The sequence below is a fragment of the Vulpes vulpes genome, chromosome 9 (assembly GCF_048418805.1).
Source record: "Vulpes vulpes isolate BD-2025 chromosome 9, VulVul3, whole genome shotgun sequence".
Classification (NCBI taxonomy): Eukaryota; Metazoa; Chordata; class Mammalia; order Carnivora; family Canidae; genus Vulpes; species Vulpes vulpes.
Window position 1 is genome coordinate 93,716,181 of NC_132788.1, and position 27,443 is coordinate 93,743,623.

Below are 27,443 nucleotides of genomic sequence, written 5' to 3' on the forward strand. Positions count from 1 at the left end.
GCCCGGTATCCTGTTGCTCTCCAGGGAGACTCTGGAATGGGGCTGCCGGGGGCCCGGGGTGAGCGTGGGGAGCCAGGTGTCCGGGTATGTATGTCCTGCTCTGCAGTCACAGCTCCCTGTATCACAGCCCTAACCTCTGATTTCCAACTTCTGACTCAATGAACTTAATGTCCCCGTCCAGGGTGAAGATGGCCGTCCCGGCCAGGAGGGACCCCGAGGACTCACGGTGGGTCCCCTTGGGGAAACCAGCAGTGTGACTTCAGTCCCCTGCCTGTGTCTTCTGTGCCCTTGGGACACTCTCCATAGCCCCTTGGGTCTTCTCATGTACTTCATCTCTCCTCTTTCCCTGGGACCCCTTGGTCCTCCTGCCTCCCGAATGGTCTCCCAACGAATGCCCCCAAATTCCTTTAGCTCACTGTTGTCTTCTTCTCACACAGGGGCCCCCAGGAAGCCGGGGGGAACGTGGGGAGAAGGTAAGTACAAGGGGGAAGGCAGCTGGGGGGAGCGGGGATGGGGCTAGATCCTGTAGGTCAGGACTTGGAATTCCTCCAATTTGGAGAGACTCACACTCTTCTACCTACTAGGGTGATGCTGGGACCTCAGGGCTAAAGGGTGACAAGGTGAGTGTTGGCCTGTGGGGGGCAGGGACTCAGGGTGCTCCTGACTCCTCTGACTGCCCCCTATCCATGCAGGGTGACGCAGCCTTAGCCATGGGGCCTCCAGGGCCACGGGGTGCCAAGGGGGACATGGTGAGTAGGTCTGGCCCGTGTATAGCCTGGATCTCTCTCTTGTGTATGGGGGGGGGGGGGGGCTCCAATGGGGGCTGGGCCAGTGGATCTGAGAGCTCAAACTCTCAGATGGTGAGGACCCTCCAGCCCCTGACCCTGGCTTCTGACCCCTGACCCAGGGTGAACGAGGGCTTCCAGGCATAGATGGTGACAAAGGACCTCGCGGAGACACTGGGAACCCTGGAGAGAAGGTACAGGGAAGAGGGTGGAGTGCTCTGTATGGAGTTGGGAGAGAGTTTCTGTGGGCTGTGGGGGCTCTATTGAGGGTCTGTGAGGACAGGAGGAGAGGGTGGGGGCTTTGTGGAGGGCAGAGAGGAGGGAGTTCAGTAGGCTGTAGTGACTATGTGGGATGGCTGAGAGGATGGGGGCTCTCTGGAGGGCTCGAAGACCTCCATGGGGGGTCACTACATACTCTGTGGAATGTAGTTCAAGGAGAGGCCTTCTGGGAACAGACAAGGGGCTTCTTAGGTGACAGGGGTATTCCAGGTAGGTTTAGGGGCCCCATGGTAGGAGGGAGAGGCAGGGATCTGAGGGCCTGGGGTGAGAAATGAGCCATACTGAGGGTGGTGGGTGGGAGCAGCTCTGCCCCCCGCCCCCCATGGGTTCCAGTCATACTCCAAGCCTCCAGCATGTGTCCCTCTCCTGGTCATACCCACAGGGCACCAAAGGAGAGCCTGGTGACAAGGGTTCAGCCGGGTTGCTGGGAGCTCGTGGACTCACTGGACCCAAGGTCAGCCCCACCCCAGGCACAGACCCAGCACTACCGGCCACACATGTCTGTCTCATGGGTGCCCTCTGAACGCTGGAGGGCTTCCAGCCTCTCTTGCTGTTGGCCATGTATGTGTTCACACAGGATTTGTGTGAGGCCTGGGAGTCAGTGAGTGGCATGGGGGACAGTCACACTGAAGGACTGCCCTCTCCCATCTGTGCTTCCCACAGGGTGAGCCTGGTGCCGCAGGGATCCCAGGAGACCCGGTAAGATCACATCACCTGCTCCCACAAAGATGCCCTGCCCCATACGGCCCCTGTCCTCACGTGGTGGTCTTTGACCTTATAGTGACCCAAGGCTCTCATGGTGGCCTCCTGATGCCCAGGGCCTCCACCTCCACAGTAATGGCTGTGATGGTTCCACCCCTTCGGCGACCCCCAACCCCTGGAAAGCCCTGCCCTTCCAGTGGCTCTGGCCTCCATTTGTGACTCACCCTGTGATATCCCCTGTTCCTTTCCCTGGATCCCTCCTGACCTTCTTGACTTTATATTGACCTCTTTCCCCACCAGGGATCCCCAGGAAAGGATGGAACCCCTGGTGTCCGAGGAGACAAAGGAGATACTGGCTTCATGGGCCCCAGGGGCCTCAAGGTGGGAAGGGGCTGGGTCTTTTTTTCCTGGTCAGGGGAGCCTGATATTGGTGGTCACGGTACCTGGGGTTGAAGGTCAGGTATCTTGGGTCAAATGTTGGGTATCTGGGGTTAAATGTAGGTTCTTAGGTTAGGGGTTGGAAGGTCAGAGGTTAGAGTGTCTGAGGCCAGTTTGGGAAGTGGTTATGTGATCAAGGGGTCATGGGGTGAGGTATTGGGAAGTCCCTCTTCCATCTGCTTTTCCCCCGCAGGGTGAACGAGGGGTAAAGGGGGCCTGTGGCCTCGATGGAGAGAAGGGAGATAAGGTAAGGAGGTGACGGGGGATGTCGGCAGCTGTGGGGCCCAGAGCCTACGTCTGACACCTCCACCTGATGCCTACAGGGAGAAGGTGGTCCCCCAGGCCGCCCTGGGCTGGCAGGACGTAAGGGAGATATGGTGAGTGTTGGGCCCCCAGGATGGGGAGGGGATGAGTAGGCCAGGGCCCAGCTTATGTTTTCTCTTCTCCAGGGGGAGCCAGGTGTGCCGGGCCAGTCGGGGGCCCCTGGGAAGGAGGGCCTGATTGGTCCCAAGGTATGGGGTCTCTGGACAGTAGACAGAAGGGGGTCAGAATGGGGCAGGGATGATCATAGTAGGATCATGAGGGCTTCATGTCAAAAGGGTTGTGGAAGGTTGGGACATTGGGGGAATAGAGTGAGGTTGGTCTTGAGGTTTCAGGTGGCTTGGGGTCACAGTGGGGATTTTGGTAGGATTAAGGGATGAGAGGTGGAGAAGTGGAGAGATGGGCATCAAGGCTAAGATGTCAGTGGGGGAGGTTGGAGTGTCAGTATAAAGGACATAGGTGGGGATGCCTGGGTGGCTCAACGATTGGGGGTCTGCCTTCGGTTCAGGTTTGATCCCAGGAGGCAGGGTTGGGTCCCACCTCAGGCTCCCTTCGGGGAGCCTGCTTCTCCCTCTGCCTATGTCTCTGCCTCTCTCTCTCAGTCTGTGTCTCTCATGAATAAATAAATAAAATCTTAAAAAAAAAAAGGACATAGGTGGAATCAGAACAAGGGAGATTGCAGGAAGGTCAGGCTCATGGGGAGCATGGCAGATGGAGGGTCCTGAAATGGTAGGGTCACAGGTGCTTGGGTCATGGAAGATTGTGGCCATTGGGCCAAGGGGCTCTTGACAATTTATCTGAGGAGGCTGAGGGAGATGGTTTCTCATGCTTCTTTCCATTCCTAGGGTGATCGAGGCTTTGATGGGCAGCCAGGATCCAAGGGTGACCAGGGAGAGAAAGGGGAGCGGGTAAGTTGAGACCAAGGTCATGGTAAGCTAAGGAAATTGTACTTTCTGGAAATGCATCCAGCTTTTGGGGCTTTGACCCTGACCTGTCTCTCCACAGGGGCCCCCAGGAATTGGGGGCTTCCCAGGTCCTAGGGGCAATGATGGCTCTAGTGGTCCTCCTGGGCCACCTGGCAGTGTCGGTCCCAAAGGCCCAGAAGGACTTCAGGGCCAGAAGGTAAAATGCTGTGACTCTGCCCCCTACCCCCTGACCCTTCCAACCTCACCGACTTCTGACCTACAACCCATCCCCAATACCCCCGCCCCAATCTCTGAACCTATGATCTCCAACTTTCCCTGCTTCTCTGACTGTTCACTCGGTCCTTGTGCCTGACAGGGTGAGCGAGGTCCCCCTGGAGAGAGAATGGTGGGTGCCCCTGGAGCCCCTGGGACCCCTGGAGAGAGAGGAGAACAGGTGAGTGGGCATCCATGGGCTTAGGGTCAGAAATTGGGATGACTTCTGGTGTTCCCAAGATCAGAGGTCACAGCCTGGTCCCATCCCTTGTGCATAGGGGCGGCCAGGGCCCGCTGGCCCCCGTGGAGAGAAGGGAGAAGCTGCGTTAACAGTAAGTGTGGGTCTGGGTGGGCCAGACTCCACCTCCCGCACCCAGCATCCTGACCCCCTGGGCCTGGGCCCCTGACTCGGTGCTGTCCCTCCATGATCCCTGCATCATATGCCTTTTGTCTCTCCCGTGATCCACGGGATCTTCATGATCCTTATGGTCTTGTGTCCCAGGAGGATGACATTCGAGGCTTTGTGCGCCAGGAGATGAGTCAACATTGCGGTGAGTGGGGCCCAGCTCAGAGCCTCTGGGGTCCCATTCCCACTATGCCCCAGCACCCCTAGACAGGGGCAAGCAGGGTCCCCAGAATTTACAAGGGACAAGCAGTCAAGGAGATGAGTGGGTATGCAGGACATATGTGCTTCAGGACAGACATGCTGATGGGACTTTCCCCATATGGTGACACACAGCAAATGTGGATGGACAGTAGTGTTCCTAGAAGCCCAGTGTGGCCATGTGTAGGGGGTGGAGGTGGGAGCAGTCCGGTGGGTATCAGAGAGTGAAGCTCTGTCTCTTGTCTCTCTGCTTCCTACCCATTCTTTCTTTCTTTGTTGGTCTCTCTGCTATTCTCTCCTGCTGTCCTCCTCTGGCCACCTCTGCCCTTCTCTGTGTGTGTCCCTCTGTCTTTTTCTCTGCCCTTCCTTCTCTGCCCTCTCTAGCCTGCCAGGGCCAGTTTATTGCCTCTGGATCACGTGAGTAGTTTTCTGGGATTTTCTCCCGGAACCTTCCTCATCCCAGGCCCTACTGTGTCCATCACCTCGGTCCACTCAGCAGGCGCTTGGCTGGGGTAGCCACCACTATGACCCCAAGGCCTTGCACCTCTGCCCTTTACTCCAGGACCCCTCCCTAGCTATGCTGCAGACACTGCCGGCCCCCAGCTCCCCCCTGTGCCTGTGCTCCGGGTTTCTCATGCAGAGGAGGAAGGTGAGGATGGCTGGACCCCTGGGGCATGCATGGTGGGGTACAGACGCATGCAGCGCTGCTCACACATGCAGGGCACATGCCGTGTGCATAGGGACAACATGGGGGCACCACATGAACACCAGTGCTGCCTGCCCTGCCCCCAGGGTGGCCTTGCTCACGACACCCCACCCTGTGTGCAGGCCAGGTACCCCCTGAGGATGATGAGTATGAATACTCTGAGTACTCCGTGGAGGAATACCAGGACCCTGAAGCTCCTCAGGATGGCAATGGTCAGAGCAGGCGCTGGCCCAGAGGGATTCAGGGAGCGGCGGCAGACCCCTGGTCCCTCTCTGACTACTACCACCCCTGCTGACCTCCTGACCCCTACTGGCCTTAGACCCCTGCTTGCTTCCACTGGACGAGGGCTCCTGTACTGCCTACACTCTGCGCTGGTACCATCGGGCTGTGGCAGGTGGCACAGAGGCCTGTTATCCCTTTGTCTATGGTGGCTGTGGAGGGAATGCCAATCGTTTTGGGACCCGGGAGGCCTGTGAGCGCCGGTGCCGGCCCCACATGGTCCAGAACCAGGGAATAGGTATGAGTCTACCCCTCCACCCTGATAAGAGTCTGGACACTGATCCTACCCGGATCAGGTCCTGGTCGGGATCCCGGATCAGGAGCTCTCACAGACTAGGGGCTAGGGACAGACCCCCCAGATCAAGGAGCTGAGCAGAGAACCCTAGCTGTGGGGTCCCCTCCATGTTCCCTCCTCCAAGGATCTGAGGATCCCCTCTCTACAGTCAGAGCCCCACTCCTGTCCTGCCCCCAGCTGTCCCACTGATCTGAAGATAGCTCCCTACCTGCCGCACCCCCCTAGGTGCTGCCCGGAGCTGAGGCCCAGATGATTGGCTGAAGTTCAGTGTCTCCTGGAGGAGTTCTGCTGTCCCTCCCCTTGGTGCTAGAGGCCTGTGTGCATGTGAGCGTGCATGAGCGTGTCCGTTATTTCAGTGACTTGGTCCCATGGGTCTGGCCTTCCCCCCTGTGGACAAACCCCCATTGTGGCTCCTGCCTCCCCAGCAGATGACTCAGTGTGGGGGTGGCTGTGGGCAGTGAGCGGATGTGACTGCATCTGACCCGCCCCTTGACCCAAGCCTGTGATGACATGGTGCTGATTCTGGGGGGCATTAAAGCTGCTGTTTTAAAAGGCCCCTGTTGTGACTGTTTGGGGAGATGGGGGTGGCAGAGGGTCAGGTTTCCCCTGGGAGGTCAGTATTGTCCCGCATGGGTGCAGAGTCCCTCTGTCCAGCCCTGGTTATTTTCCTGTGACCCTCAGTCCCCAACTTGTCCCCAAAGAGGAGCAGACTGAGTGGGGGCTGAGGACATGTCCTCACTGCCCCCCAGGAAGGGATGAGTCAGAGGTGGGGGGATGCTTCATGCCAGGAGCCATGCCCCAGCTCCTACCACAGGGGGTAGAGAGATAAATGGGCCCCGAAGGGGGCAGAGGGCCGGCCCACAGCACAGCACTGCCTGGCCCCAGCCACGGGCTGCTCCGGTGCCCCACCTTGCCGCAGAGGAGGTTGCTGCTGGTAGGACTGGGCTGGCTCTGGGTGGCATGGGCAGGGCCTTGAGGGCTGAGTGGATCTGGGATGGGTTGATGGAGGTCTCTGGACCTCAGGGGGCATTGGAGTCTCTGGCTGCTTCTCCACCTTAAGGACCCCATTTCTGGTCTTCTTTGTCCGTGATCAGGCTCCCTTGGACCTTGGGTTCCTCTTTTGTCCCTCTGTGTTTACTCTGTGTCTCTGCATTCCTGTTTTGTTTTTAAGATTTTATTTATTTATTTGAGAGAGTCCAAGCAGAGGGAAGAGGGGGAAGGGGCAGAGGGGGAGGGAGAACAGGCTCCCTGCTGAGCAAGGAGCCTGATTGAGGGGGTGGGGTTCATCCCAAAACCCTGGGATCATGACCTGAGCTGAAGGCAGACGCTTAACCCGCTGAGCCACCCAGGCGCCTCTCTACATCCCTGTTTTTATCATGTGTCTGTGTCTGGGGTGGTTCCAGCCTCTTTTTCTTTTTCTTCCAGGCCCCTTTGTTTTGCTTTGCCTCCATGTCCTCCCTCTCCTTTCTCTTCTTCTCCATCTCCTCCCTAAGTGTATCTCTGTCTCTGCATCTAGATCTAGATCTTGCCGGGCTCTCTGTCTCTCATTCTCTTTCTCACTCTTTGTCTCCTGGCCGCTGCTGTGTCTAGTGCTGTCTTGATTTTCTCAATCTCACTCTGGCTAAGTCTTGTCCCTTCATCTCTGTCTCTTCTATCTCTCTCCAACCCTTGCCTGGCCTCTCTAATCTCGCTCTCTGTTTTTCCCTCTGTCTCCCATTCTGTCTGTCTGGTTTCCCCATCTGTCTCTGTCTGCTGCTGTGGCTGCTCAGAACCTCCGCCCTGAGCCTCTTTTCTCCTTGCAGCCTGACCACGTGATGACCAGGTGGGCTTTGCTGGTGCTGATGGTCCTGACATCGGGCAGAGCCCTGCTGGTCACTGGGACCCCTAGCCCAGCCTTCCAGCTCCTCCCTCAGAACCCTCCCCAGGCTGCTCCCTGTCCTGTGACCTCGGAGAGCACTACAGCCACCACCACAGGCCCCTCCACTGCTTGGGGCCACCCCAGCCCTGGCCCTCGCTCGGGCCCCCGCATCGTCCTCTCGCTGGATGTCCCCATTGGCCTCCTGCAGATCTTATTGGAGCAGGCCCGGGCCAGAGCTTCGAGGGAGCAGGCCGCCACCAACGCTCGCATCCTGGCCCAGGTTGGCCGCCGCTGAGCCTGGGGGCAGGAGTCACAATAACGGGGCCATCCTGGATCAGGAGACCTGGAAGCCTGCAGTAGAGCAGGACAGCATTACATCTGGGCATGGTGCGCCTGGCTACCTCCCTATGGGGTTACTGCCAGCTGGTGTCATATCACAGCTGAGTGCCTCACAGAGCCCCATTGTATCTAGACAGCCTGGCATTGCCATATTGGGTGCCTGCCAAGTGGAGTCTTGCCATACCTGGAGCCCCACAGACTTACAATATGTCTGGACAGTTTGGACACTACCGTGGAATGTCAGTACTGTGTGGAGTCTTGCCATGTCTGGGTGCCCCACAGTTGAAGAGCATCCGGTCACTGCCAGTGTGGTTATTCTTGTGCCACTTTTGGGAATCTCATCAACACAGGAGCTCAACATTGCATCTGAGGCTAGTCCACCTAAGACCAGGCCCATGGGTCTGCCCTGCCCCACACAGGTCACCACATAGGAAGTACAGGCTGAGGGTCATATGCATGTTTTGTGCTCCACAAGGCAGCACCTGCCTCAGATGAATGGAGTCACCAGGGGCATCTCTAGGTGTGGAGAGCCGTAGGTGAGAAATCTGTAGCTGTGGCAGCCTTGTGGTAGGTGTATGCATGCAGGAGTGGCTGTGTCTCTGTGTATCTGATAGTTGTGAGTCTGTGTGGGCAAGGTGAGGGCATGTGAGGGGGCTGTGAGGAACAGATGCTTATCCCCCAGACCAGCATGAAGCATGCCCAATGCACAGCCAGGCACTGTCCACACGCCTGCACACCCAGCTGTGGCCCTTGGACACATGTGGCTCCAGCTGCTGGGGCTCCAACCCAGCTCTGCTCGTCCTTCATCAAATTGTCTGCAGCAAACATGTTCACCTTTCCAAGCCTCGGCTTTCTCCTTGGTAGGGCAGAGCCATGCCACCAGGCTTCTTGTGAGCACCAAGTGACATGTACATGAAGGTTCTGGCATGTAGGAAAGAGCTCAATAAATGCAGTGACTGGAGAATGGGATGGGTGAGAATCACAGTCCTGTACACCCAGAGAGTGACAGTCTGGCTACACAGCCCGTTTGCCCACTCCCCATCCCCCGGCCCCCAACCACTGCTGCATTTCACCGACCTGGTCCCTTGGTGTAGAGAGAGTGGGTTTTCCCTAATCTCACACCCCCAGCTCCATGGCTGGGCTGGAGAGGGAAGTGACCTTCTGAACGGTGTGGACAGGCTTGCCTGCAGATGGGACAGAAACTCTAGGTAGTGTAGACAGCTCCGGTTGGAGACAAGGGCAGACCCTGGGCATTATGGACTGCTCTGACCGCAGAGGGAGGCCACACTGGCAGGAGTGCGGCTGTCTGGGGTGGGGGCACTGTTGATCGCTCAAGTTGTGAGCAGCCCTGGGGGGCGGGCCCAGGGCGGGGCTGGGAGGGCGGGGCCACACGGGGCACACCGCAGCTCCCTCCCGAGCCCGGAGGGCGGGGCTGCCCGGCCCCAGGCTGCAGGGGGCGGCGGCCCCGGGGCCAGATCGCTTGCAGGATGGACACAGGCGCGGAGGGAGGCAGCGCCCTGACGGACCCCGGGTCAGGGAGCAGCAGGCGGGGTAGGCACGGGCGGCGGGGAGAGAGTGGGGGGGATTGGGGAAAGACGGTTGGTGCTGGAAGAGGTGCAAGGGCGTTGGGGGTCTCTCTAGGTGTAGGGGTGCTCAGAGGGGGCATAGCCTGTCAGTGGCAAGGAGGAGGTGGAACACTGTCGCCTTGCAGGGGAGTGGGGGGGCTGGGCCAAGGGGGAACTATAAATAGCTTCTTCCTCCAGCCCAGAGAGAGGGACAGCCAGCTGGAGCTGCCTGAGGCCCTCCTGCTCTGCCCTTTGCTGGCCTCCAAGGGGTCGTGTTTGTCCAGGTCCCCCCTCAGGGGTCACACATCATTTTGGGGAGGCCCAGAGGCTCATTTGGGAAATTTTTCATATGAAGTGGCTTTAGCCTTTAAACAGCATTTCTAGGGCACCTACTGTGTGCCTTATGTGAGTCCTGAGCTGCTCTAAGCACCTACTGTGTGCTCTGTCCTGGTCATGAGCCTCTCTGAGCCCTTACTGTGTGCTTTGGCTGGCCCTGAGTCACTTTGAGCACCTACTGTGTGCCCTGTAACAAGCTGGAATCAGCAAATGCAGACCACAGTTCACAAGCTACTCAGTCACATGGCTCCATATCCCTAAGCTGGAACCTCACACCCTCTGTGAGCTCTGGGCCCATGGAGATACTGGGGATGATCCTTGGCTTGAACTGGCCAGAGGAAGCTGGAACTCCTGGGATCTCCCTGAACCTCCCATTGGCAGCAGAGGGGAGAGAAGAAGGGAAATAAAGGGGAAGGGGGGCAGTAGAGAGCAGCAGGCTGCCGCAGCCTGCTCCTCCTTGCGGGCCTGGGTTGCTAGTATTTGTGCACGTGTGGCTCTGTGTGCATGCTTCCATGCACTGGCATGTAGGTCTGTGTGGCATTCGCTGAGGGCCCTGGGCCTTTATGCTGCAAAGTCTGGCCAGGACTGACCAGCAGACACAGAGGTTGGGAAGAGTTTGAGCAGTGAGAACCAAGGATCTAGGACTTCAGCACCCTATATTTTATAGCCAGGGACACGGGAGAGAGGTCCGGTGGTCAGTGCAGAGGGCACCACGGGAGCCAACCAGGGCCAGGCCAGGCAGGTTCATAGAGGAGCATAGAGGCTGAGCAGGACATATTCACACACCAATGCATGCTGACAACCCAGTACACTTTTCACCCCATCACTTTGGGATGGCCCCAAGGAAGGAAAAGTCATGAAGGCTGGCTGTTCTATTGGGCATCTACTGATGCTGGGGGAGCAGAAAACTAAGAGAGCATTGGAGGGAACAAGCCAGAGCCCACGTGTATGGGTGGGAAATATGATTATCTAGAAGAAGTGGGAGGGGAGTTTTTGAAAGGCTGGGGGTTCATCTGAGTCCACTCTGCACTGTGGGCTGGCTCTGTGACCCTGGGCCCTGCTCCCCTCTTTCAGTTTCCTATTCAACAAATGGGCGGGAGATGAAGAATATTCTTAGAGTAGAGGTAGACTCTGGCCTTGGGGAGGAGCCCCAGACTCCTGCTGTTAACCTGTGGCCTTCCACTGGATATTGGGACTTGGGAAGGTATGTGTGGGTCAGCCCAGGGTCAGACTGTTTGGGGAAGAGTGGAAGGTACAGAGCCATGGCTTTTCCTGGGAAGCTAGGCTCAGACTGTCTGGGTGTGGGGACAGCTTCCTCGAAATGGTCCTGGCATTCTGCCCTGCTCTGGCTACCCCCTTACCCCAGCCTTTGACTAACATCCCAGGAGGGCTGAGAAGGAGAATGGGCAGGCCAGAGGAAGTGCTGGGTGTCTGTGGATGCTAGAGCATGTAGCCTTTGCAACAAGTGCGGGGGCGTTGGACAGGGTGTGGGCGGGTGGTGACAAGGTCTCTGAAGTCAAGGTGGCCCCAGGATGGCCTTGGCAATGGCTAGGAGACAGACAGGAAGGCTGACTGTGTCAGGAACAGAATGACAGGCTTTGGAGAAGTAGGAAGCAGGCAAGTTGTCGTAAGGGGCATTGTGCTCATCAGAAGCTGCCCACGGGTGTGCTCAGAGCTGCCTCTGCATGAGGTGGGGGGTGGACACTGCAGACGGAGGATGAAAGAGGAAGTGCTCAACTCTGGGGCAGGGCGTTCCTCCCAGGGGAGGCAGCCAGAGCTAGTTTCAGGGAGGACTTAGGTGAGCTTCTACCTCCTGAACCTTCATCTCCTGTGAAGTGGGCAAGACATCTGTATTAGAGTTATCTTAAGAGTCCTTGCCAGGCTCTGAAGTGCTAGGTGGAGACAAGTATGTGGAATGGAGGTCAGAGGTGCACTGGGCAAAGCCTTGTTCTCCATGCCCCTAGCCCTGGCTCCTGGCTGGGCACACTGGGCAGAGAGGACCTGAGGATGCCAAGATCCTGTCTGGGGGTTTGTGGAGGACATCGCTAGGGGGCAGTGTGACTCAGGTTGGAGCAGTGGTAAGGGGTCCCCAGGATATTAAGTGTATAGAATTTGGGAGAAGCTGGGCTGAGGAGACAAAGGAGAATGACCCAGGGTTCCTAAACTTCTGGCTTTCTCCCTTGCCCTTTGCTTCCACTGCATTCTTAGAGACATAAGGGAGATAAATAATACACATGATAGCGCTAATGTGCTTTAGAATGATCTCTCAGACACTGTCACATTTAATCTATACCAGAATCTTGTGAGGTTGATGATGCCCGCGTTGTTTTCCTGATGATGAGAGGAAGGATCATGTCGAAAATATGCAAATTTACAATTTAATTGGTAAAAATGAAATCCTGGAAGAAGAGACTCAGTGAGTCCCCAGGGAGCTTGGTTAAAAGATCCTGCTCACGTGCTCCAGGTGGGCTGGAGTTTAGCCTGAACTCCCCAGCAGCCAAGGTAAAGAGAGGAAACAATTTTGAGATGTCCCTGTCCGTGAGGTGAAAGAAGATTTTCCGGTGTGGTTGGGCCAGCGGGTTCGGTGGGCGAGAAGGAGTCCTAGGACTCAGGGACGCACAGCCGGCGGGGCGCAGCAGTTGACAAGTGGCAAAACGCAGGAGCTGCCAGGCTGATCCAGACCAAGTGAGACCTGCGAGCCAAGCTGGCGCAGCCCCTTAGCATGCAAATCCCTCCCTCCTGGGGGCCCTGACGTCAGCCGTAGCAGCGAGCGGAACCCGAGTGCCCTGGGGGCAAGGCTGTGCAAGGCGAGGCCCCGGACCAGGTGGATCAAGTCTGCGCGGTCCAGTCGGGCGTGCTGGGCTCGCTCCTCGCCGGCGGGGTCGGCACGATGCAGGCCTTGAACCTGTGGGGAGTTGTGCATGCGCGTCCTCGATGCCGGCGCCAGGGGCGGGCCTGCTCGGGCCCTAACCCGCTGGCAGGCGAGTTGGGCATGCGCGATCGGAGGCCGGGCCCTCCCCGCTGGGGGTAGGGCCTACTCGTCCGGGGGCGGGGCCTGCGGGGAGTCGGACGGACGCCTGCCCGGCTCGGGGCGGGGCGGGGCGGGCCCGGGGGCGGGGCCCGGGGGCGGGGCCCGGGGCGGGGCCGGGGCGGGGCCTCGAGTGGCCCGAGGTGGCCCGGCTGCTGGGTCGGAAGCGGCGCAGTCCGTCTCATCGCGTCCCGGGTATGGCGTCCCCGCGGGAATTGACCCAGAACCCCTTGAAGAAGATCTGGATGCCGTACAGCAATGGGCGGCCCGCTCTGCACGCCTGCCAGCGCGGTGGTGAGGCGGGGTCTGTGGAGAACCGGGGGGTGGTGCACGGGATGGGTGGATAGGGCGGCCTGGGCAGTGGTCTCGCGTGGAAGGGGGGCCAGGAACAGGTGGGGAACCCGGGACAGGTGAGGCTACCGTGACTGCTGGTAGGGGAGCAGGCACAGGTCGTGGGCCGGGCACAGGTGTGGCGGAGCGGGGGGTGGAGGGTGGTGCGGAGACAGGTATGTGGCCCTGTCTCCTCTCGCTAGGGGCTCAGTCCGGTTACCATCACCTCCGGGAGGGCGCCGGCCCCTTCTCACCCGAGTCTCTACCCACCAGGTCAGGCCAGGGGGAGGATTCAGAGCCTCCTCTTGCCATTCACTTCAGGCCAGAGTGCATGGACCAGGTCTGAGCCGTGTTGGCTTTATGGAAATCACTTGACCTCTCTGAGCCCACAACTTTCAGAGGTCCAGAGGGAGCCCCTTGGCCTTGACTACCCACCTCTGGGGCCAGTTTTGGGAGGAATTTCAGGGAAGTGCAGTTGTGTTCAGCGTGGGTGAACACTGCCCTTATGGACCTATCTTTGGGTCCGTGGGGGTATATGCATCCAGGTGGGGTCTTGGGTGAATGGTGAAGTTGGAGGCAGAAACAACTAGGAGACATACTGAAATTCTTGGCATTGTTAAGGAATTGTTAAGGGACTTGGCTTTCCTGAGATCCTGGTGTTTAATCCACTTTACTTGACTTTCTGCTTGTCTTTTTTTTTTTTTTTTAAGATTTTATTTATCCTTTTGAGAGAGAGAGACCACCAGCCGGGGCAGAGGTAGAGGGAGGAGAAGCAGACTCCCCACTGAACAGGGAGCCTGACGCAGGGCTCAATCCCAGGACCCTGGGATCATGACCTGAACCCAAGGCAGATGCTTCACTGAGCCACACAGGCACCCCTCGGCTTGTCCTTAAATGAGTCTGCAACCTCTTATTGCCAAGAAAAACAAAGTTGTTTTTTTTTTTCTTTTGAGTAACTGAAACATTATAATGAATTTGCAAGTTGGCAAAGACCTCAGAGAACATCTCGTTCAACTTCTGATACAGATATAGAACTGTGATCAGGAGATTGTGTGATGTACTCCTGTACTCCTCCCTGTACGCCTTGACCTCTGCTTGGGCATAATAAAGGAGGGGAGAAAGCTCCTTGCTTGTTTTGTTTTGAAGCCAGCCTGGGAGCCCTGGCTTTGAGCAAGATGTAAGTCCTGTGGGTAGACTGTATCTCTTACTACACTGGGTCCTGGTAGGGGGTGGCCATGGTTTTGGCAGGGCATTCTGGTGGGTCATGGCTGTGACCATAATTTAGGTCCTGGTAGGATGTGGAGATGGTGATCAGGCTCTTAGCGCTGGGCCATGGCTTTCCAGTCAATACTCAGTCCTGAGAGGCAATCGCTACATCCTAGCCAGCCCTCCTTCCAGACTTTCTGGAGCGACCAAGATCAAGGCCCCTTGCTCTTGTGTTTCTAGCCAGTCTGTGTTGTCCTAACTGGAGATGGCTGCTGTTATTACATAAAGGGGAAGGGAAGGAGTCAGAGCCTGGGTTTTGAAGGCAGGAACACTCAAGCCGCATTGTGGCTCAGCTGGTGACCTTGGACAAGGACCTGACCCTCTAGGCCACGGCACGGGTTCCTCATCTGTGGGATGGAGACGGTCATCATCCCTGCTCCTAGAAGCCGCTGTGAGCCTCTTCACAGGAGATGCTTGATAAGTGGTGGCAGGTGCTGCTATCATTTCGTCACTAGCCTTCTTTGCTTCTCAGTACCTCAGAGTTGGGGATTGAAGCATCAGCTCTGAACCAACCCCCATTCCAGATGGCAAAGATGCTGAGGCCCAATGGGGAGGAGACTGTTTCTTCAAGCTCCAAGGATGCAGTGAAAATATGGCTGTGAGGGGCTTGTGCCATGGTACTGTCTCAGGGTATTGCAGTGGGTGAGACTCTGGACTGGCCCAGCATAGGAGGGTTTCTTGGAGGAGGAGGTACCCAAGAAGCCAGAGATAAGACCTGCAGATTGTATAGAGGTTTGGGCCCCAAGTGAGGGTCCCCGAGTTCATAGCAGGGAGTAAGCTGTGAATGAACATGGAACCTGTCTGGGCAGCACCTCCAGTCCCCAAAGCCTGTGTTCATGTAGCATTTTATCCTCTGCATGGTAGATTTTTTAATTAAAAAAATATTTATTTATTCATTCATGGGAGACACACAGAGAGAGGCAGAGACATAGGCAAAGGGAGAAGCAGGCTCCCTACAGGGAGCCGGATGCAGAACTTGATCCCAGGATGCTGGGATCACAACCTGAACCAAAGGCAGATGCTCAACTACTGAGGCCACCCAGGTGTTCCGCGTGATTTATAATTTGGTGGAAGACCACAAGGACAGGTGAGGACCTGAGGGTGGGGGGTGGGTGGAAGTTGACCACAGGGCTTTGTAGAGAAGGGGATGTGGAGCTCATGGCTGGTCTGTGCTGTGTAGTGGGTTGTCTTTGGTATCTCGTGCCTGGCTCCTGAGGGAGCCAGAGGCTGCTTGGCTCTGTGTGCCTTCTCCACCCCTACAATCCATGAGTAGTTCTTCCTTTGGTAAAATTCAGAACTACGTATGAGGGCCTGGAAGCTGTTACCTTCTTCATCATTGACCCCTCAGCTCAGCCCTGGAGGAACCAGCCCTGGAGGGCAGGTGGGGCAGGGCATGAAGACAGAATGTGAAGCATGCCAGAAGGACAGTGCTTATGATAGCTTGTATTAGCAAAAAGGTAGCCAGACTTGGCTAAGGACTTGACTGGAATGTGCATAGGATGGTAGGAGAGATGACTTTCTGTCCCATCTGAACAGGATGGTGATGCCAGGTTGCTTTCTTTTTTTTAAAGATTTTATTTGGGCAGCCCGGGTGGCTCTGCAGTTTGGTGCCGCCTTCGGCCCAGGGCCTGATCCTGCTTCCTGCATGGAGCCTGCTTCTCCCTCTGCTTGTGTCTCTGCCTCTCTCTCTATATATCTCTCATGAATAAATAAATACAATCTTAAAAAAAAGAAAATAGTACTTTAAAAAAAATGAAAGATTTTATTTATTCATGAGAGACACACAGAGAGAGGCAGAGACATAGGATAGAGGGAGAAGCTGGCTCCATGCTGGGAGCCCAACGTGGGACTCGATTCCAGGCCCCTGGGATCACGACCTGAACCGAAGGCAGGTGCTCAACCAGGTGCCTCCAGGTTGCTTTCTTTTGAAGAGTTCTCCCTTCACCAGCCTGGCCCAAGGGTGTGGGAGCAGGTGCAATTCGGAAACCAGTTCTGGACCCAACTCCGGGGCTTGTGGCTGCCCCTAGGGTGACCCACCAGAAAGCGGTAATGAGGTAGCACCAGGCTTGTCTCTGGCCTCTTAATTCCTAGGGCTCTTGTGGCCATAAGCACGTTTATAGGAAGAGGAACCAGTGAGATAAGTTGAATGGACATGTTTTAAAATCTCTCTTGTTTTAAATGGTGCGTCCTGCCACCTGGTTGCTCCGTGCCGAGGCTCTCGAGTGCCCAGAGCTGCAGTTCTGGCCACACACCCAGCTCACCTGGTGCAAATGCTCTGTTCAGGCGCCGTAGCACATTTCCTCTGTGGGCCTCAGTTTGTAATTCCTCTATTGCTAGCTTGCTTATGTTTTGCTGTTGTAAGCAGAGCTATTGCAAATACACTTCTTGTACTTTGACCTTTCTTTGGGTCATTTCCTTGGGAGCTTATCTTGAGGAACAGAGATGATAGGTAATTTATTGCTGTTGTTTCGCACCCAGCCCTGGTTTACTGCCCTGCCTGCCCACAGTGGCTGTGCATGGGGCCAGGGGATCCTGTCACCAAACACTGGGAGAGGAGGCTGGGGTGTCTCTGGGAAGATAGAAGATGTGAAGAGAAGGTGTAGAACCCTACTCCTGAGGTCATGGGAGAGCCCTTCAGGGAGCCGTGGGGAGGAGTGAGCAGGCTGAGTGTGCAGGTTTCCCCCATGCTTAGTAGCTGATTCACTGCCCCTTGGTTGCTTGAGAGCCCCGGCCAGCAATTGTGCAAACGGTACAGGCCCCAATGTCACTGGCCCTCAGGACGCAGGGCCTTGCCTAACTTGCTTTTCTCTCACCTTAGCCAATGCTGAGGTTTTTCTGCAAGTTCTCTCTTGTTCTCTGTCAGCCTGTGTTCCGTGGGATCCTCTCCTTCCCTCCCCCGAGGCTCATAGTTTGGGTCACCTTTGCCCAAAGGTCATGTACAGGAGCAATGGAGCCCACACTGGCAAGTGGGTCCCCTTACCTCTCTGCAGGGCCCAGCTGGAGACAGATGGGTGCTTCTGCACCCTACATGCCAAGGGCAGTTGGTGCTAAGGTGCACCTGCATCCTTAGCAGGTATCGTGCCAGGGCTGGGCAGAGGGCATGGCTTCCCAGACATACTTTGGCTTTTACATGGAGGTAGTGCAAGGCCTCACTGGGGGATCGATCATCATCCCATTTTATGGGTGAGGACACCAAGGCTCAGAGTTGCCAGGAGCTGTCAGGGTCAGGATAGGAACCTAGACCTGACTCCTGACCCCAAAGACAGGGCTGCCCCTGCGGCCTCTATGCTCTAGCTCCGGTGAGGGAGACAACCTGAGGGGTGGGGCCCAGCAGTCTGTCCAGGAAGGACTACCAGGAAAAGGCCCTTGTAGAGAGCCCTGGGGTTCCCCACATCGGCTGTCTGTGGCCCAGGTGCTGGGGACGAGGAAAGGAAAGCTTCCTAAGGTTTCTGAGGTGAGGCTGACTGAAAGCAGAGCTGAGTCACGTGAGGCTGGTAGTTCTGCTGCCTTGGTGTCTGTCCTGGTAGGCCAGGGTTTGGGGATGTGCTGTCCAGACATGTCCCTGCCTCCGACCTTGGCAGCTTCTCTGGCTGGTGGCCCATGGGATGGAGGAGGGTGGGCTGTCAGAGGGACAGTCCTTGTGGACATTGCTTTGGGTCTCTGGCCTCAGCCCCTGGTGGCACTCACCCTGGGGGATTTCGAGATGCCACTCCCTTCCCCATAATTTTTGAGCACCAACTCTGTGCCAGACCTCATGTTCCCAAACAGCTTAGATCCTGCGGGGCTGCGTATGCTCCACGTGGTCAGGTGCAGGGGGCCAACTCATGGGCGAGATGACCGGGATTGAGGGAGAGAGTGCACCAGGGCAGCGCAGAGGTGGCTGGGAGGAAGGGTTCACTGAAGAAGCAGCTTATGAGCTGGGCTTTGTACACAATGAGTAGAAATTCCCAACTGGGAGGGTAAGGAGTGGTACTGTGCTATCAGGAATGCTGAATGGCTGCACGGGTGGGGTGTGGATTCCCCGATAATAGGTGGGTGTCGAATATCCCCTGGGCTTTGGCTCTTGTCCTGCATGTTCATTCAGGGGTGTGGCAGGTCCAGCTTTATATCTGCCGTGCACACCAGGATAAGGGGCTGGTGAGATTCTGCTACATCTACTGGAGCCCAGACAGGCCTGGGCAGCAGGGACATGCCAGTGGTGGCTTGAGACCAGGGTCTGAGGCTAGGAGGCCTGGAACGTGTGTCTGATGTCCTGTGACAGGAGCAGAGGGAGGGGCACCCTCAGAGGCATCCTGGCCCTTATCTGACACCAGCTCCTTGTCTTTCAGTTTGCATGACCAATTGCCCAACGCTCATTGTCATGGTAGGCCTGCCTGCCAGGGGCAAGACATACATCTCTAAGAAGCTGACTCGCTACCTGAACTGGATTGGCGTGCCTACTCGAGGTGAGACTTGGCCTCTGCTTCCAAAGGGGCCTTGGGGCTTTGTGGGGAGAGGGGAAAAGAGGGAAGGCTAGCCTGGGGTGAGTCAAGGTCAAGAACCTGGGGAGGGCTGTTGCTGTGTGAAAGCTGAGCCTTTCTTTCCCCCAGAATTCAACGTTGGCCAGTATCGCCGGGAAATGGTCAAGACATACAAGTCGTTTGAGTTTTTCCTTCCAGACAACGAAGAGGGTCTGAAAGTCAGAAAGTGAGTATATGTGTGTGATTATGTGTGTTTACAGAGAAGGCCCTGGAGCCCGGGCACCCAGCTGCTCCTGAGCCCTGGCCTTACTTTGCCCCACTGGACTGTGACAGGGCTGGCCTCTTGACCTCTCAAGATATAGTGGTATTGGGGATGTGTTGGATTAGGGGACAGTGGGGAGGGCGTATGGCCTCTTGGTGGCTGGCTGTGCCCTAGGGCTCATGAACCCTTAGTAAGGACGTCCTATGGAAGGGGAAGACAGGGCTTCAGAGAGATAGAGGAAACCTAGCCAGGGTGGGGCAGGGGCTGGCTGCACAGAGACCTCTCACTTGCTTACCCCAGGTGCTCCATGGGGATGGACTGTGGCAGGGAGGGGGAGTGAGTGGGTGCAGGGACACAGTCCTCAGAGATGAGGCAGAGTGAGAGTGGGCCTACCTCCTGGCACCTTCTCCCAAAGCTAAAAGGATGGAGCCCAGAGCTGCAGCCTTCCTTCCCTTGCCCCAGGATAAACTGTATATTTGGAGCATGTTTGGCATGTGCTTGGCATGTTTTTGGCACGTGTAGGACAGGCCTTGGCTTCGTTTTCCTGTGGCTCAGACTTCACCCTCCTGCTCACATTCGTGAGATGGGAATTTGCATATGACACTCTACCTCCTTCCCTCCCCACCCTATTCAGACTTGAACCAGGAGCACCCGCTGGCTGTCTGAGGATCTCTGCTGTGGTCTTTTTGGCAGGTGTCAGCTGAGGGATCAAGAAGCTTCCTTGTCCTTGCTCTGGGTTCAGCCATGGTGGGAGGGCATTTAGCAGAGGTTGGCCCAGCTCTAGTGAGCTCCCCTAATCAAGAAGAGCTCCAGGCCAGAAGCTGCCAGATTGTTGCCCAGGCCTGGGTCCTAGGCAGCCTGCTCTGTCTCTGGCCACCAGGGGGCAAGAGCTCCCCAGTGTGGGGCATGGTCCTTCCCCAGTGTTGGCTCTTGAGTCAGTGGGGCTGGGCCAAGTGGCTGCACCCAAAAGGGAAGGGGAGTCTGATGTTCATGCCTGTGGCCAAATTGTGTGTGAAACTTGAGGCTGGACAATCCAGTGACCTAGACAAAGGGAGGGGACTGATATTTGAATTCCTGCTGTGCATGATGCCCGATTGTCACTCCTCTTCCCATTTTACAGATGCGGAAGCTGAGGCTCAGGAGTCTCACACAAGATAACAAGTTATTTCACAGAGCCCAGACTTGAATCTAAGCCCATACCACTAAAAACTGTTGTGTTCATCTTTCTAGCGTTACTCAATTAGTAGATCAGAGGCTGTATGAAATGCAAATTCTACAACTACCTCATGCTATGGGCACTGGCTAGCTTATTGGCTCTTCCCTGCAGTGGGGCAGGTGTTGTGTCATCTCACTCCCCCGTATTCGGAGGTGAGGTCTGAAAGTGATGGGCCTGTGTAAGATCACACTGAGTTTGAATTTGAAGCCAGGTCTGTTTGAATCCAAAGTGTTTATGGGAAGAATAAGGAAGCTGGCACCCCTGGGGCTCACTAGTAATTCTGCTCAGGCCTCCTATTAAAGGTAGGAGTATTGGGATTAATTCAGATGGGGAAACCCAGACTTGGGGAAGTTGGGGAGCTAGATCAGGGTCACCCAGCTGGAACAGAGGCCCCAGCAGGAGAAGCTAGGGGCAAGTTCACATGTGCCTCTCTGTAGGCACACCCTCTGGCTATTCCTAGAAACCCTCCCTCCTGGATCTAAAGTCTGGGTCTGGCCCCAGGGCTTCAGGACCATTTCCCAATGACCAGCCCCAAATGTCCTACAGATAGTTGGTAAAAGAAAAGGCTAGATTTCCCAGAGACCTAGGTGATCATACATTGTTGAGGTTCCTGGAGCTACACGATGTTGATGTCTGTCCCTGACACTGGGAAGGTCCAGGAAAGGGTGTGCACAGTCACATGTGCACGTGCTGGTCACGTATACACACACACACCATAAGGCACATACTCATGCTCTCAGTCTCCTACCACACATGAGCACCTATGCACACCTGTGGGCAGGCACATGCACACCCGTGGGTACATGCATGTGTTGCTAACAGTTCAGTTCTGACACTGTCCACCTGGAGTTAGCATCAGTCTGCCCAGGTTAAGGGCTCAGTTCCACAAGATTGCCCCATGCTCATACCCCCGTACACTCAGGGTCCCAGGCTATACCTTCCACATCTCCATTAGAACCCTGATCCCCCTCTTACATGGTGCTGCCTCAGCCAGAGCAACCCACAGATCTTAGCCCAAAACATGGTCCTTAATGTGGGTGGCTAGAAATGGCTCCAGCAATGCCAGTTTCCTGGACTCTCAGAATTCAGGTTTTTTGGGGGAAGAAGAAAGCTCTTTAAAGTTTTAACTGAAAGACCCACTGGGTGGGGTCTTCTTTGGGGCACAGATAGGTCACAAGGAGGCTTAGGAGCAGAGCTTCTTCCAGGGACCTGGACTCAGCTCTGCCACCAATTTCCCCATGACCCCAGCAGGCTGCCCTTGCTCTGCCTGGCCTGTGCCTCCATGCTTGGGCACGGTGGCCTGGTCTGGCCCAGTGAAAGCCCCGATAGCACAGTCCTTGGATGCACTGGGGGTTTATGTACAAAATCTGAAGACCAAACAAATGGAAGGAGCTCTAATTTTACTCTTTTTTTTTTTTTTTTTTTTAAGATTTTATTTATTCATGAGAGACAGAGAGAGAGGCAGAAGCATAGGCAGAGGGAGAAGCAGGCTCCATGCAGGGAGCCCGCTGCTGGGGACTCCATCCCCAGACTCCAGGACCACACCCTGAGCTGAATGCAGACGCTTTAACCACTGAGCCACCCAGGCGTCCCAGAAAAGTGGTATTTAAAAAAAATATTCCCAGGGGCCAGGAGCATATAGCCTTTCACTTAGAGGATCAGAATTGGCAAAAATCACTGAAAATGACCTCAAGGAAAGAGAAACCTTGAAAAGAGAAGGGGCTCCAGGGACTGGGCCCTCTCCTGTCTGGGGTAGGATGTATCTCTGATCTACTGCCCTCCTGCAGCCGGGTTTGGGTGCTGGGCTGACCCTGTGTTTTCTCCTCTTCTTTTTTTTTTTTTGTGTGTGTGTGTTTGTGTTTTCTCTTCTGAAGGCAGTGTGCCCTGGCAGCCCTCCGTGATGTCCGGCGGTTCCTTAGTGAGGAGGGGGGACATGTGGCGGTGAGTGTAACATCATGGTGACTTCTGGGAGTGACATGTAATAGCCTATATATCGCTAGCCCTTTGCTCATCGGGAACCTGGAAGGGAAGGCAGGGTGTGTGGCCCCAACTGCCAGGCCCTGGGAGGAAGTCTGCAGCCACTACTACATAGGAGGAGGCTGGATGTGTGCTGGGAATTTCCTTCTGGGCTTGTGGTTGCATTTGACCCTGTAGGACTTCCTTCCAAATACTCACATTGTTGGTCATCACATGTGCTATCATGTTACCTAAGTCTTTAGCCAATGTGATTTCTCCTGGGGTGGAGAGAATCCTGCCCCACATTTAGTGACTGTTCTGGGAACCAGCTGAATCCTGGGCAATGGAATTCCAGCTGTGTGTTGGCCCCTCCTGTCAGATGGATGAGTGGGACAAAGCTGAGCACGGGTGCCTCTGGGAAAGGCCCCTACCCTAACCCTATGCAGTCAAACACAGGAGCCGCTTTTTCATTTGCTTTTCCTTGTGGAGGCATGCCTCCAGGAGCCCTTACTCTCCCAGCTCTGTCTGGATCGATCAACTTCTCGGTGTGTGGAACCCTGGGAATTCCCTTCTCCCAACTCTCGGGTTGAAGCCCTGCTCTCGGATCCCATGTCTTCTTTTTACTTGGTTTACTGACTTGTTTTACTGGAGTGCATCCTCCAGTGGCTTCCTGAGGAAGGTACTTGGGAAGTTCTTGCATGAGACTTTGCATGTCTGGAAATGTCCTTCTGTATCCTCATAGTTGATGGTTGGGTATAGGTGGGAAGTATTTTTCCTTTAGAATTTCTACAGCATCTCTCTGTTTTATTATGGCTTCCAGAGTAGCTGTGACAAAATCTGATGGCATTCTGATTTGCTGATCTTCCTAAAAGTTTCATCTCTTAGAGGGAACTGGGGCTGCTCTTGCCCTTTTCTCTGGGAAAGAAATTTAGGGCATTGTGGTGGGTCGTCTTTACCATGCTGGGTCCCAAGGTGGCCCTTTCCAGTGGGAGCCTCTTTTCTAACAGGTCAGGAAGATTCTCATGTATTATTACTTTGATAAACCACCCCTACCAGTTTCTGACAATTGATTCTCTGCTCCACTCCCATTTTCTGAGCTTTTTTTTTTTCTTTTTTTTTCTAGAACTTCTGGTGGCTTCATGCTGGGCTTGAGCCCTAATCTTTATCTTTTTCTTTCCTTATTTCCTATCTCTATCTTTTTTTTTTTTTTACGGTTTTATTTATTCATGAGAGACACAGAGAGAGAGGCAGAGACACAGCAGAGGGAGAAGCAGGCTCCTGCAGAGAGCCCGACGTGGGACATGATCCCGGGACTTGGGGATCACGCCCTGAGCCAAAGGCAGACGCTTTAACCGCTGAGCCACCCAGGTGTCCCGTTTTTGTTCAACTTTCAGGGAGACTTTTTCAATATTATCTTACAAGCATTTGGTTGCATTTTCAAACAGTTTCTGTGATCACATTTTAATTTCTAAATTCTAAGTTTCTTATTCTCGGAGTGTTCCAATTTTTCAGAACTCTTTTTGTTTCATGGTTACTTACAGTATTTTGTATCTCCCTTTAGATAACAGTGGTAAGGTTTATTTATTTTTTGACACTACTTTCTGTTCTATGCTCTGTCTTCATTTTCTCAAAGTTCCTTTTATTTTTTTTAGTCTCTGTTTTTCATGTTAGAAGTTTTGCTGGAGCATCCAGTGAGCCCTGGTTGAAGACTCTTTTAAAAAGCTCTGGAAGCTGCTTAAAAGCAGCTCTGGAAGCTGCTTCTAGACATGCAGGCGAGTGGGTTACCCCTGAGGGCACATGGACAGGCTGTGGGCATTTCCTGGGGAGCCCCAGGTGGGCCCCTGGCCTCGTGAGGCAGGGAGAGGGCATGGGGCTCTATCTGCTCTTTGTTGTACCACCAGGCAGTCTTCCTTTTTCCTCTGCGCACTTGTCCCTTTTCTCAGAGACACCTGAGACCCATTCCTGACTCTCCTACTTCTGCACAGGTGGGTGTGCTCTGGTGGGTGAGGGCTTGTGTTTAGTTTTCTCTATTTCTCTGAGTCAGTCACCAGAAGTTTATTGATATCTCCTCTCCCATTCTCTTTATTTTTCTTTTCCCATCTTAGTGGAGTCTCAGGATGGAGTGGAAATAAACAGTGGTTCCGCTCTCCATGTTTAACTGGTTTTACAGGAAGTCCTGGTGGTCAAGCATGAAGCGAGTGCCTGCCACACGTGGGGCAGTGCTTAGTGTGCCCCGTGTGCCAAGGGTTTGCCGTCCCATGTGCCAAGGGTTTGCCGCCCTGCTGGGAGCACAGGCCCCTCCCCTTCCAGCTTCCTTGAGGCGTGTTCCTCAAGGAAGGGGAGGCCTAGCTCAGCTCTTGCAGGTCTAAAGGAGACCGGCCAGGTGGGTGGCCTGGGCACCAGCTGGTCCCTATGAGAAATCTGGTCCCTGTGCAGCCACTATTAGCGGTCTCCCCCCTGCTCCAGGGCCAGAGTCCCAGTTAACCCACTTTGGTCCTAGGTTTTCGATGCAACAAATACCACCCGAGAACGGAGAGCAACCATCTTTAATTTTGGAGAACAGAATGGCTACAAGGTGAGGTGTCTGGGTCACCTCCTTGGTTGGGCTGTGGCATGTTCAGACCCTCTGGGGACCAACCCTCTTACAGCCTCCTGATGTGCGTGGGCATCGGGCCAGCGGGCTCCAGAATGGATGTGGGATCTAGGGGTTGCTATTTCCTCTCCATCTGGGGTTTTCTTTCTGGGAAGGTGGGCATTGTGGGAGAATCCTGGATGGGGTGGCACCTGGTTTAGGTCGGGGCTTCTCTATCCTGCCCTCACCCTCTTGGGGTCACCCTGGCCCTATGTGAGGGGGAAACTCCGTGGACCCAGGCCCAGTGCCCTGAACGTATCTGTGATTCCTTCTGTCCTGCCTGCCTTGTCCTTGCCACAGACTTTCTTTGTGGAGTCCATCTGTGTGGATCCTGAGGTCATAGCTGCTAACATTGTGGTGAGTGGTATACCTGACCTTGTGGGGCCAGTAACATAGCTGAGGGAGCATATGACAGCGAGGTCCTTCTCCAGGTTTGGGCTGGTGCCTAGGCCGGCCCTGATTTGGTCTTCTTGAACTTTGGGGGCAGGAGAGGGGAGGCAGTACAACACGGGTCAGATGATCAGAGACTCCCAAGGACCACTTGGGTAGAAGGCTGTGTCACCAGGTAGCATTCATTCATGTTCCCTCGTCTTACCTTCCCCTCTCTTCCCCCTCATAATTCCCTGCACAGTGAGAATGCAGCTTCAGCCTCTGGAGATGGGGGGTAGGAAGTGATGTTCATATTTTGAAAGAGAAAGAGATTCAACTTCTCTCCCTACCCCCTGTTTATCCAAGGAATGAACATCTGGGTTTGGGGAGATGGTTCAGGTGGGAAGAGGCTTCTAAGCCCCTTGCCCCTCTGGCCTCACCTCCCCCTGTGCCACAAAGATGAGGACGCCAATCTTAGGCTCCCCAGTAATATTCTGTTGGCACACTAGCGTGGGAACTAAGATCAGGGAACTGCTGGACTCTTCCTAGTGGAACCAGTCTCCTGGGATTGGCCTCCAGTCTCCTGGAATTGGCCTCCAGCCTCACACCCCCAGTCTTGTCCTGGCCTCTGGCCTAGCCTTCCCCCACCCCGCGCCCAGCAGTCTCCTTGGTCTCTGGCCCAGCCTGGCTGCCAACCTTGATGTGTCCTTGCTCTGTGCCTGGTTCGGCAGCAAGTGAAACTGGGCAGCCCTGACTATGTGAACCATGATAGTGATGAGGCCACGGAAGATTTCATGCGGCGCATTGAGTGCTATGAGAATTCGTATGAGTCACTGGATGAGGACCTTGACAGGTGAGTGAGGAGAGCACCATGTCCTGCAACTATGATGGTGGGTGGTGAGGGTCCCTTCTTGGCTGCTTCCTTGTGACTTGCCGTGGTGGTGGCTTGGGGGCCATCCCAACTGGCAGAGATGGTCTGACCCCGTTTCTTTCCTTCGGGCAGAAATCGTGGGCCAGAGGTGATTTGCAGAACCCCTATTACCTTATGTGGAGCTCCGCAAGTCAGAATTTTCTGTTATTCCATGCAACTCTTGATCTCAAGGTCATAAGTTCAAGCCCCCTGCATTGGGCGTAGAGTTTACGAGAGAGAGAGAGAGAGAGAGAGAGAGAGAGAGAGAGAGAGAGAGAGAGAGAAGAGAAGGGAAGGAAGGAAAGAAGGAAAGAAAGAATTTTCTGCTATTGCCTTATAAAATCAAGCCTAATTTCTATGAAGAAGGTCTTCCTGCAAGGCATTTGCAAGCATTACATGTTCTTTAAATTTGTAGTCTGTGTTTTGAGCCAGGGGTGGGGGTGAGGGGGAAGGAGTGCCCAGATCCTGTCTATGCATAGCTGGCAGTGGCCCATGTGGCCCATTCTGGAATGGCAGACCCAGCAGGAGGAAGTGTTGGGTGGGGAGGGGTCTTTAGGCCCACAAGGGATATTCAGCTGAGGCTCTTAGAGTAGCAAACTTAACCTGTAAAGGGTCAGGTAGCAAATATTTTAGGCTTCAGGAACATACAGTTTGTGTTGAGCTATTTAACTCCACCATTGTAGTGCAAAGGAAACATAGACAATATGTCAACAAATGAGCAAGTCCCAATAAAAGTTTATTTACAAAAACAGGCTGCTGAATGAATTTGACTTGTTAGCCATAGTTTGCCAGCTTCTGTCTAACAACATAAGTGGGGACAGTGGTTAAGTAAGTAATACTGTGGCCCCTTGGTAAAGTATTGCATAGTCAAAACTCAGAGCGAAGTCACATGGGACAGTGTAAGTTACATAGTGTTAAATGAAAGGCTGGAATATAAACTTGGGTGAGGGTCCTGTATAATCAACATGAGAACATCTACTGCCTACGAGCCCAGGAGAACAAGTGCCTGGAAGAGGAATGATTTCTCTGGGTCTTTGCAGAATAATTCCTACACTGGCTGAGTCTCCTTGGCCAGGCTCTGTGGCCAGCTCAAGCCAGCTGCCACCCACTGCCTGGGCTGCTGTGGTATTTTTATGTTTCTCCAGTCACCCCAGGACAGTGGTTTTCCTCATGGTTCTGTTATGTGATTGCACGAGAGAGGCTTACTGGGGCAGCTTCTGTTGGATTCCTCGCTTAGTTAATGGGGCTGCTGTTTTTATTGGTGTTGATGTAACAACCCTAAACTAAACTCATGCCCTGGGGCCAGACAATGAGAACTCAGATGATAAC

General features: G+C 54.9%; 3 protein-coding genes across 4 annotated transcripts in view; all 3 read left to right on the top strand.

The window, feature by feature from the left end:
* The window catches only part of COL7A1 (collagen type VII alpha 1 chain), a 31,193-nt gene extending 25,051 nt beyond the window's left edge, over positions 1–6,142 (top strand). Inside the window, exons 98-119 of the mRNA XM_025988766.2 lie at positions 25–84; positions 182–226; positions 438–473; positions 585–620; positions 693–749; positions 908–979; positions 1,447–1,518; positions 1,728–1,763; positions 2,067–2,147; positions 2,398–2,451; positions 2,528–2,581; positions 2,654–2,716; positions 3,371–3,433; positions 3,531–3,647; positions 3,807–3,884; positions 3,982–4,035; positions 4,206–4,254; positions 4,692–4,724; positions 4,870–4,956; positions 5,136–5,225; positions 5,333–5,530; positions 5,813–6,142. Of these exons, the coding sequence (XP_025844551.2) occupies positions 25–84; positions 182–226; positions 438–473; positions 585–620; positions 693–749; positions 908–979; positions 1,447–1,518; positions 1,728–1,763; positions 2,067–2,147; positions 2,398–2,451; positions 2,528–2,581; positions 2,654–2,716; positions 3,371–3,433; positions 3,531–3,647; positions 3,807–3,884; positions 3,982–4,035; positions 4,206–4,254; positions 4,692–4,724; positions 4,870–4,956; positions 5,136–5,225; positions 5,333–5,530; positions 5,813–5,829 (1,452 nt within the window). The 3' untranslated portion in view covers positions 5,830–6,142. The remainder of the gene's footprint in view (positions 1–24; positions 85–181; positions 227–437; positions 474–584; positions 621–692; positions 750–907; positions 980–1,446; positions 1,519–1,727; positions 1,764–2,066; positions 2,148–2,397; positions 2,452–2,527; positions 2,582–2,653; positions 2,717–3,370; positions 3,434–3,530; positions 3,648–3,806; positions 3,885–3,981; positions 4,036–4,205; positions 4,255–4,691; positions 4,725–4,869; positions 4,957–5,135; positions 5,226–5,332; positions 5,531–5,812) is intronic.
* A 776-nt stretch (positions 6,143–6,918) lies between these two features.
* Positions 6,919–8,753, top strand: UCN2 (urocortin 2). The gene has a single exon (XM_025989837.2). It carries the CDS (start codon positions 7,402–7,404, stop codon positions 7,738–7,740), a length of 339 nt encoding a protein of 112 aa, XP_025845622.1. The 5' UTR covers positions 6,919–7,401; the 3' UTR covers positions 7,741–8,753.
* A 454-nt stretch (positions 8,754–9,207) lies between these two features.
* Positions 9,208–27,443, top strand: part of PFKFB4 (6-phosphofructo-2-kinase/fructose-2,6-biphosphatase 4) — a 33,340-nt gene continuing 15,104 nt past the window's right edge. The window contains exons 1-7 of one of the 2 annotated variants that reach the window (XM_025988785.2): positions 9,208–9,335; positions 18,638–18,754; positions 18,899–18,995; positions 22,122–22,188; positions 24,704–24,778; positions 25,136–25,192; positions 25,936–26,057. In XM_025988785.2, the coding sequence (XP_025844570.2) occupies positions 9,272–9,335; positions 18,638–18,754; positions 18,899–18,995; positions 22,122–22,188; positions 24,704–24,778; positions 25,136–25,192; positions 25,936–26,057 (599 nt within the window). In that variant the 5' untranslated portion in view covers positions 9,208–9,271. Of the gene's footprint in view, positions 9,336–12,461; positions 13,008–18,637; positions 18,755–18,898; positions 18,996–22,121; positions 22,189–24,703; positions 24,779–25,135; positions 25,193–25,935; positions 26,058–27,443 lie in introns of those variants that run through there. The other variant, XM_025988774.2, reaches the window with a different exon arrangement.